Below are 13,217 nucleotides of genomic sequence, written 5' to 3' on the forward strand. Positions count from 1 at the left end.
ATTCCACTGGATGGCAGCAAGTACTAGAAAAAAATATTTTTCCTCTATCACCTTCCATCACATTATACTGATCTGAAATGTAGGTGGTGCTCTAATGCATTTTAGCCCTCACCCATAGACAACAAGTCTTTTTTTTCTTTTTTTTAAGTGCTGAGAGCTTCCACACTGATTTGTTGGCTTCTGAGTTGTCAAAAACCCAATCTAGGTGTCATTGTAAAGTAGATAATCCCAGCTTTACAATGATACGTAACATTTAATCTTCAATAGATGAGAACCTATATTGCTGACGATTTGTTTCTCATATTTTCTACTGGACATCATATTTTGTTCTAAAAAATTTTTACACAACATTGGATTATTCACCTAAGCAAGATAACAAACAAGTAATTTCTTCAAATCATTTAAAAGCTAACAACCCAAGGTAAGGTAATATTTTACTTGTGATATACTTTGTGATATTTTCAAAAATAATTCAGACTGTGGTATCAAAGCAACAAAATAAGCTATACAGTCACCTTCCTGAGAATGAGAGCTTTCTTTTGATATATGATTTATCTATTTAATCTATCTATTTATCTATCGTATCTATGTGAAGGACATTTATATTCATTTTAAAAATGTTTACAATGTAACCTCTAGGTGGGGCCAATTTGCGACACAAATGTTTTCAGACTTTATTTCGTTATTTTATGTAACTAAATGCAAAAGTGATGCGGTTCTCTGAAAAGTTGTGAGTCAAAACTTTCAAATTATACCACATTTGCCTAACATGCCTATTTCTTTCCATATGCTTTAGCATCCAGGGTCTTCAGGGTTGTAAGTGTTAAAACGGCTTCCCATAAAGTGTTTCCTTAGAGTTGATACATCTTTTTGTGACTGCAGAGCATGATTTTTCTAAAGCTACACCAAATTACAACAATAATAGTCAATTTCGCGAGATTTTTATGCTGTGTTAATTTAAAGTCGCACAGCAACGAGGAGGGCTTGTAAAACATTATTTTAAATGGTCTGTTTTGATGAATAGTCATTCTTGATGACCAATTCGACCTTTAAAATAAATATTAAAAACATTTGGATAACTTCAGCTCTACATCTGCCACTGTCAGTCATGAGATATTTTTGGTCAGTGGAGAAGTACATCAAACAGTTATTCTGATACAAATCTGATTGGGTGGTCTAGTAGTGGTAACTAACTCACCCTTTGTGTTAGAGGCTCCAGGTTCTAATCCACCCATGTAGAACTTTAAAGAGCACCTATTACGGTTTTTCAAATATTACCTTTCATGTAGTGTTTATATAGCTGTTTGTGGATGTGAAAAAGTCTGCAAAGTTTCAAAAATCACGACGAATGGAGTTATTGACTCCCAAAAGAAAGAACCGATTCTGAACACCTGCAACGAGTCATTAGTAATTCCAGACTTACTTCCTGTACTAACCTATGTAATTTGGTAAAAAAAAACCCGCCACTGGTCTTCATTGGCTGCTCACAAGCAGCTTTGACCCGCCCTCAAACACTACACTAAGCAGTAGACCAATCACAACTGACTGGGACATCTGACCAATCAGAGCAGAGTAGGCTCTCTGAAAGGAGTAGTTTAGAATGAATCCTTTAGAACATATCATTGAACAAACCGTTTTTGACACTGGGAAAAAAACGTAATGCTGCAATTTAAATTATGAGCAAATTAAAGTGTTTTTTGACCTTGGATGCATGTAAATCTATTGTATGAGACCTTTAAAACAAAATTAGACATGTTTAAAAACCATAATAGGTGCTCTTTAAATTTTAATGGACAAAGATTTCATCCGCCCCTCAGTAAATGTATCGATATATCTTGAGTGGGGACACATTTGTTTGCATTTCTCTTCGTGAATCGACTGGAAAGGAGCGTGAGCTGCAGAACTCACAGCAATGAGGAGCGCTCGCCGCCCTCTCGCCCATTCTCATTTCCCAAAGTATATCACTGCGTATCATATGTTGCCATCTTCTTAATTCTGTACAATTAACTCGTATGATGTTTTAAAAATTAAAAGCAGTTCATGAGCATGCTGTAATTTTACCTGGATCACACCTTTCACTCAACTCTTTGACCTTCATCGTGACCAAATCACTGCGAGGAAATCAACGTTATATTAATTTTATTTATTATTAAATAGTATTAAAGAAAAAATTAAGAGTGGAGACAGGTTACAGGATGGGGAAAACTGGGTCAAAAGGCGGATTTGAACCCAGGTCGTCCTCATAGAAAAACAAAGCCACATCTGTCTTAAACACAGACACATTGCAACAACTGCGGATGCAATTTTTAAATTTTATTTATTTGTGTCTACCAGAATATTTGAGCACAAATAGCTGCATTGTGTGGCAGGTATGTACAACTACTGTAAATGGTCACTCCGTAATAATAGTAATGTTATACTACTGACGATTGACAATCATTAATCAGTAAGGGTTCAGAGAAAAATCGGCAGCTGGCAGCAGTCTATGGCAGCTGGCGGTACCTGCAAAAATAACTGGAGGGGCTGTTGTTGGCAGCAGCCAATCACTCGCTTGCTTGAGGGGAAGAACTTTCTTCCTTTATAATAAAAGTGCCAATATTAGCTAGCAAAAGGTAACTCCGCTGAGGCAGCTGGTGTGTCATTGACAAGGCTTCAACCGAGACATGAGTGTTAATATTTTTCTTCAATGGAGGGAAGGGATGGTAGTTCAGGAAGTGATCCAGAAATGGAGGATGAAACATATGGTGGGAACAAACGAGAGAAAGAATGGTGGAAAATAGTCAGGAAAGGAAAAGGAAGAAAACTTCCAGTCATGGATTGTGTATTGATAGTGGAAAGGAAGATTCTGTCAGGAAAGATAGAGAAGAGTTTAAGGTAATGTTGAAATTCACAGACCCTGATATTATGATAAACCCTATCAAACTAACTAAAGCCCTGAAAAAAGCTTTGGGAGATATAGAAAGTGCCAGGAAATTGAGGAATGGAAATTGACTAATCTTGTGTAAGGATGAAAAACAGCAAAAAACTGCATTGGGCATAAAACCGATGCTATGCTAAACAGTTTCTTGCACTATACCGTGTAAGAAGGCTTGGATAAGAGGTGCAATCACTGAAATACCAACGGATGTCTCCACTGACATAATTAAAAGTTGTATTGAAAGTGTTAAGGTGATTGAAGCAAAACATCTACAGTGTGTAAGAAACAAAGAAAAAATTTATAGTTTATTGGTAATGCTGCAATTTGAAGAGGAAAAGATGCCTGATTATTTATTGGATATGTAAGTTACACAGTAAGACCTTACATTCCTCCACCACTTAATGCTTAAATTGTCAAAAATATGTTCATGTCGCAGCAGTCTGTAGGTGAAGGTGTGGTGCCAATCACGAGTATGGTAAACGTGAACAAGGAACAAAGCAAATTGCTGTAATTGTGGGGGTGAGTACAGTACTGGATATGGAGGTTGTGTTGCTCATAAGAATGCTTTGAAAGTGCAGAATGTCCGAGTATCTGAAGATTTTACATATGCTGAAGCAATTAAAAAAGCAAAACAAGATGGAGCAATGCAAGAAGATGAAGGGCAATCTCAGGTGCAGCCGGGGAAAGCTCCAGTTGTAAGGAAAGTAAATGAAGATAGCTTGGTTATTGGAAAGGTTGAGTTCATTTCATTTATGGCAGAAGTAATTAACTGTTCAGCACAAACAGAAAGCAGAACTGAGATAATTAAAATTATAATCAAAGCTGCAGAGAGGTACCGTGGAGGGAATTACAATGGAAAAAATTAATAAAAAACTTAAGGTTCAAATTACAAACACTCAGGCACCATGTGGAAATACAGTATATAATGGTGTTAATTATTATGCAATGGAATGCAAGGAGTTTGACTGCGAATGCGCTAGATTTGAAAAAGTTAATAGAAGAAAAAGAACAGAAACCACATTTAACATTTTGTAAGAAACATGGTTAAACCACAATTTGACTGTGTTGCATGGATACCAAATGGAAGGGTCACAAATTGGTGTAACCAAAAGGGTGTGGAGAAGGCCGTTTTTTCACGGGACATTGGCGTTAAGGGGATCTGCCAATAACCCTTTGTTAAATCCAGTGTCAAATAAAAGCAAGCCGTGCCCAACTGATCAAGCAGTTTGTCAATACGAGGCATTGGATACCCATCAAATTTCGACACTGTGTTTCGACTTTCCTATAATCCCCACAGAACCGGACCGAGCCATCGCTCTTAGGCACCAGAACCACCGTGCTGGCCCAATCACAGAGGGATTCTTCTATTGCCCCCATATAGAGCATGGCCTTTAATTCTTCTCGTACTACCTGTTTTTTTGTGTTTGGGTAACCGGTAGGGCCAACTACGTACCACTATCCTGGGGTTGTCTCGATGTGGTGCTCTGTGATATTAGTGTGGCTGGAGAGAGGCAAGAACACATCAGAGAAATGTTTTATGCAATCTGGCAACCTCTGTACATTGTGATGGTGAGAGGTGGTCTCCACAAGGGTCCGGGGTGAACTGATTGGCTTTTAGACTCACCTCCACTCCAAGCTCCTCCCTCTCCGGAACTACCGTCGCCAAGGATATGGGGACCGCCTCTCTCCATGGTTTTAGTAGGTTGAGGTGGTAAATTTGATGAGCCCCACCCCTATCCGTGCGCACTACCTCATAGTCGACTTCCCCAACTCGCCATGTGACCTCAAATGGCCCTTGCCACTTATGTGATGTGGGAAGTAATACAAGTACTTTATCTCCTGGTGCAAATTCCCATAGGGACTGACGTTCTCCTGTGATAGACATCCCAGTGTGTGGAATTTTGCTCTCAGGTCAAGAACGCATTGAATTTCATTTTTGCTCTGTTAAGGTCCCTCCTCCCAATTTTTCTTCATGACATCTAATACACCACGGGGCTTACGCCCATATAACAATTCAAACGGGGAAAACCCGTAGAGGCTTGCGGGACCTCTCGCACTGCAAATAAGAGGGCTTATCCCAATTCCGAGCATCTTCATGCATGAACTTACGAATCATGTTTTTAGAATTAGAATACCTTTATTGTCATTGCACAACTGTACAATGAAATTTAGCACTTCTCCTCAGTGGTACACACATACATGAAAACAACAAGTAAAGACAAAAGGGCATAAAAATATACAAAAATATAAAAATATAAATAGTCAATAAAAAGCAGTAGTATTATTGCACAACCCTGTAACTTATAATGTGTAGTCTCCTTATTAATTAGATTTCAATTCTTTGATGGCGCTCGGATACTGTTCAGGAGTCTGGAGGTGTGTGTCTTAAGAGACCGATAGCTTATTTAAGGTCTTATTAAATTGTTTTACCAAGCCGTCCATTTGTGGATGGTACACGCTTGTCCAAATCAATTTAATACACAATAATTTGTACAGCTCGCATAGTGAATGTGACATGAAAGTAGTGCCTTGATCAGAGAGGATTTCTTTTGCAATCCCCACTCGGGAGATTATTCTGCAGAGTGCACCAGAACTAGCACAAAGCGGTGCCTGCGTGCTTACCTCCCTAATGGCCTGACGAGGTCCAAGGCAACTCTGTCAAAGGGAGCCTCGATCAACAGAAGAGGGCGCAATGGTGCTTTTGGAGTGGCCGACAGATTCACCAGCTGACATTCACAGCATGTCGCACACAACCGGCTAACATACCCGCGAAAGCCCGGCCAATAGAAACGGGCCATGAGATGGCTTAGTGTTTTCCCCTGTCCCAAGTGACCTACCATCGGACTATGATGAGCAACCTGGAACAACATTTCCTGATGGCTCTTTGGTAATAACAACTGGGTTGTATCTTCCTTTGTCTGAGCGTCCTGTGTCACTCGATACAACTGATTGTTTATAATTGAAAAATACAGATAAGTGAGTGCAATGTGTGGCTGTAGGTGTTGACCATCAATTACTTTCACTTGGTCAAACGCGTGCTTAAGGGTTTCGTCTTGTGTCTGCTCCAGAGGGAAATCCCCAGCGGGAATTCCCTTAATTGCTGGGGAAGCCGAGACTTCCCCCTCCCTTAAGTCATCCTGATGTGGAGCTGACATAGATGGCCCCGGCTCCGCCTCCCAAGTCAGCGCAATGCATACCCCACACTGTCTCACTGTATTAAATAATACTCACTGTATTAAAGCCAGCCAGTTGGTACCCTGAAATAGTGGATGGGTTAGGCGGGGACTAACCACAGCCTCAATATTTTGCTTTTGACCCTGAAATAAAATGGTGATGGTCACTACAGAATAATCGTAAATATCCCCGTGCACACACCTCGCCCTCACCCGATTATTTGCAACAAATGCCCCATTTTGAACCAAGCATTGATGAATGGAGGTTTGGTTACAACCTGAATCCACCAAGGATTGGTATGTACCCCCCCAATACTCACAGGTACTTGGTACGTCCCTGTTCGATCGGGGGCGGCCTGTGGAGTGTCAGGGAACTGGATCAACGCCTCCACTTCCATCACTGGGCACTGGTCTCGCACATGTCCCAGTTCCCTGCAACTCCAACAGACCGGCCCAAACTCATGCCCACAACAGTGGCAGCGGCTTCCGCCACCTGAGAAGAAGAGTGGGAAGAGCTGGTAGAGAGGGAGACAGGGGTTAATGGCATGTTCGGAAACCCCCGAGACTGATAAAAAGAAAAAAAGCAGTGCCATGGTGGTCAGATGAGTGCAGTAATGTGGTACCAAACAAGAATAAAGCATTTATAAAGATTAGAAACACCTACAGTATACATTTGAATATTTTATTGCATACAAGAAAGTAAGAAGAGCAATTCGAGCAGCTAAAAGGAAATATTGGAGAGACTGGTGTAGAAATATGGGGGGGACAAAGACATCAATTAAGTATGGGGTGCAATCAGGAAAATGGCAGGAATTCATAAAAATCAAAGGTTGCCTGTCTTAAAAGAGGAAGGAAGAATAGCAGTGACAGACATTTAAAAGGCAGAAATGTTGGTGGAAGTATTTGTACGTAGTAATGATAATATACCAGAAGATATGAAAAGGAATAGAGAACAGATGATGAGGCAGAATCCAGATGTTCTGATTAAAAGGAGTCCTTCTAATGATGCAATGGATGTAGAAATTACTAAGAATGAGTTAGAAAAGAGCTCTTGGAGTTAAACAATCATCTCCTGGCTAGGATGATACAGTTGAAGTCAGAAGTTTACATACACTTAGGTTGAAGTCATTAAAAATTTTGTAACCACTCCACAGATTTAATATTAGCAAACTATAGTTTTGGCAAGTCGTTTAGGACATCTACTTTGTGCATGACACAAGTAATTTTTCCAACAATTGTTCACAGACAGATTGTTTCACTTTTAATTGACTATATCACAATTCCAGTGGGTCAGAAGTTTACATACACTGTCGTTCAAATGTTTGGGGTCACTTGACTGAAATGCTCTCGCCGCATTTCCCACAACTCTCTGACCAAATTGACTCGCAGGCTCGGGGCCTTATCAGGGGTGTCAGCTTGAGCACGTAAGTGTCTTTTAATGTCTCCAGAGCCCAAGGATTTTGAATTCTTTGACATACTGTCCTCCTAGAACAGTTATGGAACAGAGTGTATCGGATCTCACCGGTTTATGTTTATTAACACAAGAGAAGTGCGCAGAGCTCGCCGTTCACATGTCCGATCCTCGCATGGCTTCACGTGACCATTTTCGACATTTCACATTCTTAAAATAAAGTAGTGATCCTAACTGACCTAAGACAGGGAATGTTTTCGATGATTAAATGTCAAGAATTGTGAAAAACTGAGTTTATATGTATTTGGCTAAAGTGCATGTAAACTTCTGACTTCAACTGTATATGTAATGCAATGATTCAACAATTATCAGATAGTTCATTGAGTTAAATATTAAATTTGTATAATAAAGTGTGTCGCAGATCATCCCTATCAAGGAGGAAGCAGGAGCCGGCTGGACAGATCACGTAGACTTTAATTAATACTCAGTTCACGTAGACACAACATACACAGTGTGCTCTGGCACACACACACGGGCAGACATGCACACAGCTCCATGCAACACTCTGTTGATTTTTCAGCCCAACACAGATTGCACACAATAAGCGAGCTGTGTGCAGCTCTCTCTCTCCCGAAATGGCGTTCCCGGCTCCTTTTTATCTCTCTCCTGCTGATTGGGTAACTCAGCGCCAGGCGTCCACCCTGACTGCCCGGCCATGCCCTCCTCCTCATCACATACCTCCATCACCCGATTCAGGCTGGGGAGCCATCTGGACTGACTCACTCCCCCCATTTCCGGAGGGGAGACGCTGCCCTTCCGGTCGTTCCGCCACCCAATGGTCCTCCCCACTTCCTGGGAACATGAGTAGGACGAGGGGATGGAGAGGGGAGAGAGAAAGAGCAAGCGGGAAAGACAGAGAGAGAGGAGAGAGAGAGAGGAAAGGAAAAGATAAAATAAACAAAAACACGCCGGCCCCCGATCACGCCATCAGTCGGTCCTCAGCCAGCTGGGCAGCAGTCCTCAGCGATGCCGGGCGATGGCACTGGACCCACGCCACTGGATCGAGCACTACCTCTGTGTCGTGATCCTCCATCCGCAGCGAGGGCTCTCTGACGGCGCATCTTCCTCCAAGTCACGGGTTTTGGCACCAGTGTTGCAGATCTCACTGCCTTCCCTATCAAGGAGGATTGGGAGCCGGTTGGACAGATCATGTAGAATTTAATTAACACAAAGTTTACATAGACACAACATACACTGCACTCTGGCACACACATGCTGGCAGACACGCACAGAGCTCCATACAACACTCATTCTGTTGACTTTTCAGCCCAATGCAGATTGCACACGATAAACGAGCTGTGTGCAACTCTCTTTCTCCTGCACTGGTTTCCCCAGCTCCTCTTTATCTCTCTTCCGCTGATTGGGTAACTCAGCGCCAGGCATCCACCCTGACGGCCCGGCCACCCCCTCCTCCTTGTCACAGTGTGGAATTCAGGTAAACTTCCCTCTTCATGGAAGCATGGAATTATTGTGCCTGTTGGAAAACCTGGAAAGGATAAATCTAACCCAAATAACTATAGACCTATTGCTTTAACTGCTAATTTGTGTAAACTCATGGAGAGAATGATTATATAGAGGTTAAAGTATGTACTTGAACGGAAAGGACTTATCACACCAAATCAGAGTGGATTTCGGGCAGGACGTAATACTGTAGATGCTGTGTTATATTTGGAAGCAGACATTAAAAAAGCACAAGCTAATAAAGAGAGAATGGTAGGTGTGTTCTTTGACATAGAAAAGGCATACAATATGTTATGGAAAGAAGGGTTATTAATAAAATGTACAACTGTGTTATGGACTTTTTATTTGAAAGAATGGTACAAGTTAGGGTAGGATCAGAATATTCTAAGGTTTATACAATAGATAATGGAACTCCCCAGGGAAGTGTTTGTAGTCCAGTATTATTTATTATAATAATAAATGATGTTTTTACTAATGTTTAAGTATACATTGGAAAATCACTGTATGCTGTATAGAAAAGAGGATGTAATAAAACATATGTGGAATGGAGCATACAGGCAGCAGTGGTTGAGGTAGAGGGGCTAATAAGTGGAGTTTCTGCTTGTCAGTGACAAATCAAGTGATGTGCTTCACAAAAAAGAAAACTGTCCCAAAGATTAAACTCAAATTATATAATCATGTAATAGAACAAGTCCCAGTAATAAAATACCTAGGTATATGGTTGGAATCTAGATTAACATTTAGTATGCATGCTAAGAATCTGATGGAGAAGATGTTTGGCAGGAGTCAAATGGGATCTAGAAGAATATCATTAAGAAGAATATATTGTGCAGTAATCAGGTCATCAATGGACTGTGGGAGGATAATTTATGGTTATGCATCAGCATCTATAATTACAAAGATAGAATCAGTGCAGCATCAAGCCCTAAGAATAAGTCATCCCCAATTCCAGCCTTGCAGGTGGAAATGGGGGAAGTACCTTTATATCTTCATAGGTATATGTAGGTCAATGACGTATTGGATTAATTTAAAAGGACATAATGAGAATCATCCAGTTAAGAAGGTATTGGAAGAATGTTGGGAGCATGGAAATGGAAAGATTAAAATTTTGGATGGTCTGCTAACCAGTGGCGGGCCGTGCATTAAAAGTCTAGGCCTTCAGTGTGATTCATGCCATTAAGAAATCAGTTTCACAATGAATAAGACACCCTATGCCTTTGGGCATCATACATTTAATTTAGACTACCGGTCAAAAGTTTTGAAACACTTACTCATTCTTTATTATAATTTTCTTTCTTTTTTTTCACATTTTAGAATAATAGTAAAGTCATCAAAACTATGGAATAACATAAATGGAACTATGGGAATTATGTTGTGACTAAACAAAATCCAAAATAAATCAAAACTGTGTTATATTTTAGCATCTTCAAAGTAGTCACCCTTTGCCTAGAATTTGCAGACATGTACTCTTGACATTTTCTCAACCAACTTCTTGAGGTATCACCCTGGGATGCTTTTTATACAGTATTGAAGGAGTTCCCATCTATGTTGGGCACTTATTGGCTGCTTTTCTTTATTATTTGGTCCAAGTCATCAATTTAAAAAATAAAATTAAAATAAAATTACATTTTAGTTTTATAATTAAATTAATTAATATGGTGGCACAATTATATTTTTGTCTACAAAACTAATTTCAAACATTTAAGCATACGCCTTCAAACCATTTCAGTCCAGTGTTTCAAAACATTTGACCGGTAGTGTATATGTAGGTCAATGACATATTGGATTAATTTAAAAGGAAATAATGAGAATCATCCAGTTAAGAGGGTTTTAGAAGAATTTTTGGATGGTCTGCTAACAGAGGTGCTCAAATAATAGGAATTACAGAGTATGTAGTCAGCCCTTCTGTGGTAATACCAAATGTGCCACCATGGTGTCACATCCACAACCACAATCCCTCAAACTCACCAGCAGAGGTCATCCTCACCTGAGTACTGACTCTGACCTTAATTCATATCACCTGTTGCTTGTTTCTATCTCATCACAATGTGTATATATTCAGGTTGCTCTCATTGTTCACTGTGAAGTCTTGTTATTCTGTGGATTACATTTCTGAGCATTATAGCCTGTTTTATGTTGAACTGGTTAAACTTTTGCCTGTCTCTTGGATATTTGTCTTTGCCTACTATTTTGGATTGTCTGCCTGTTTCTTGGACTGCCTTTTGATTATTGACTTTGCCTGCCTATTTCGTTTACCCTGTACTCATGCCATCTGTGTGTTTGTTCATTAAAGCTCTGCTTATGGATCCTAATGCCTCTGCCTTCTCACTATCATTACAGAAGACTTCGCCTACCCAGGATCCAGTGGAGCTTCACCAGGTACACCCAGAGCTTGCTTCGCAAGCATCCGTGCTCACCGAACATCACAAACAGCTCTGCAAACTTACGACACTTACTGAGGAGCTTGTAAAATTCATGCATTCAAACCCCTCTATGGCTTCTGCTAATGACACTACTGCTCTGCTTGTGACCACTCCCACACACACTTTCTCACCCTCCCCAGGGAATCCTTTCTTGCATTTCCATCCCAGTGCAAGGGCTTTCTCATGCAATGTACAATTTTTCTGTCTCAACAATCTCACATGTATTCCACCGAAGAATCTCAGGTAGCCTTTATCACCTCCCTCCTGACAGGGAGGGCACTGGACTGGGCCACTGCCATTTGGGAGAAGGAGAACCATCTCCGTTATTCTGTCGAGCAGTTCAAAACACCATTTCGGGAGGTGTTCGAACACTATGCAGATCGGAAACACCCACTTAACTCTTGAGGAGAAACTACGGAGCCGATGTCTGGGGTTATGTCTCTATGGTGGTCAAACTGGACACCTGCTTGCCACCTGTCCCACTCAGCCTGAGACATCTAGACCCTCAAAGGTGAGTGAATCCTTTTCATTTAATCCAACCAACAATTGACTAGTTGTGGCCTTCAATATCTCCTACAATTATCACCAAATCTCTATTCCTGCTTTGATTCTGGTGCTGCTGGTAGCTTCATGGAATATAAAACAACTCTCCTCACAATCCTCTGATCCTAGGGTTTCCATGGCTCACCAAACATAATCCTGTGGTTTCCTTGAGCAAAGGACAGATTTTGAAATGGAGACCTCAATGTTATCGACAATGTCTCGTCGTTGTACTCATATCTAATGCCGTATCTCTCAAATGGATGTATCCCATACTGATCTCAATGCGAAGATTCCTTCTGTTTACTCAGACCTGTACGAAGTATTCAGCAAAGCCAAGGCCACTCAGTTACCACCTCATCGTCCACAAAATTGTGCCATTGAATTACTACCCAGAATTTCCCCTGCAAAGAAGAAAATGTATCCTCTTTCTGCTCCTGAGAGGAGTACATAAACAAGGCACTTGAGCTTGGGTTTATTCGCCTTTCCACTTCTCTGGCAGCTGCCATTTTCTTCTTTGTTGAAAAGAAGGATGGGGGTTTTCAGCCTTGGATTGATTATCGTGGCCTCAACGCCGTAATGATCATATCGTTACCCACTTCCACTCGAACCAGCTGCACTTGAACAACTACGTGACGGCAAATACTTCACCAAACTGGATTTACGCAACGCCTACAATCTCATCCTCATTTGTGAGGGAGGCGAGTGGAAGACAGCGTTTCTGATGACAACAGGACACTATGAATATCAGGTGATGCCTTTTGGGTTGGCTAACTCACCTTCAGTCTTTCAAGCCTTTGTGAATGAGGTATTTCATGACATGATATATTAGTGGATAATCATCTACATCGATGACATACTAATTTATTCATCCTCGATGGAGACACACACTCAACACGTCCAACAAGTCTTACAACGTCTTAAGGACAACCTGTTATTTGCACCACCATATCTTTCTTAGGATATATTCTGAGCGCAAAGGAGGTGGAGATGGACAACTCGAAGGTGCAAACTGTCCAAGACTGGCCACACCCCAAATTTGTTAAGGAGCTACAATGTTTTCTGGGCTTCGCAAATTTCTACAGGAGATTCATCCGGAACTTAAGCTTGGTAGCAGCCCCTCTCACTACCTTGTTTAAGGGTCAACTCAAGAGATTGCAGTGGAATGATGTAGTCTTACAAGCATTCGAGGAACTCAAGACCTGTTTCACTAGCGCTCCCATCCTCCGTCA

General features: G+C 41.0%; 1 protein-coding gene across 6 annotated transcripts in view; it reads left to right on the forward strand.

The window, feature by feature from the left end:
• The window catches only part of LOC127418735 (zinc finger protein 260-like), a 340,334-nt gene that overhangs the window by 175,992 nt on the left and 151,125 nt on the right, over nucleotides 1-13,217 (forward strand). Inside the window, exon 1 of one of the 6 annotated variants that reach the window (XM_051659493.1) lies at nucleotides 11,726-11,956. The exons of the other annotated variants lie outside the window; for them this stretch is intronic. Within the exon in view, the coding sequence (XP_051515453.1) occupies nucleotides 11,889-11,956 (68 nt within the window). The 5' untranslated portion in view covers nucleotides 11,726-11,888. Of the gene's footprint in view, nucleotides 1-11,725; nucleotides 11,957-13,217 lie in introns of those variants that run through there. 6 annotated transcript variants of the gene reach the window in all.

The sequence above is a fragment of the Myxocyprinus asiaticus genome, chromosome 28 (genome assembly GCF_019703515.2).
Source record: "Myxocyprinus asiaticus isolate MX2 ecotype Aquarium Trade chromosome 28, UBuf_Myxa_2, whole genome shotgun sequence".
Lineage (NCBI taxonomy): Eukaryota > Metazoa > Chordata > Actinopteri > Cypriniformes > Catostomidae > Myxocyprinus > Myxocyprinus asiaticus.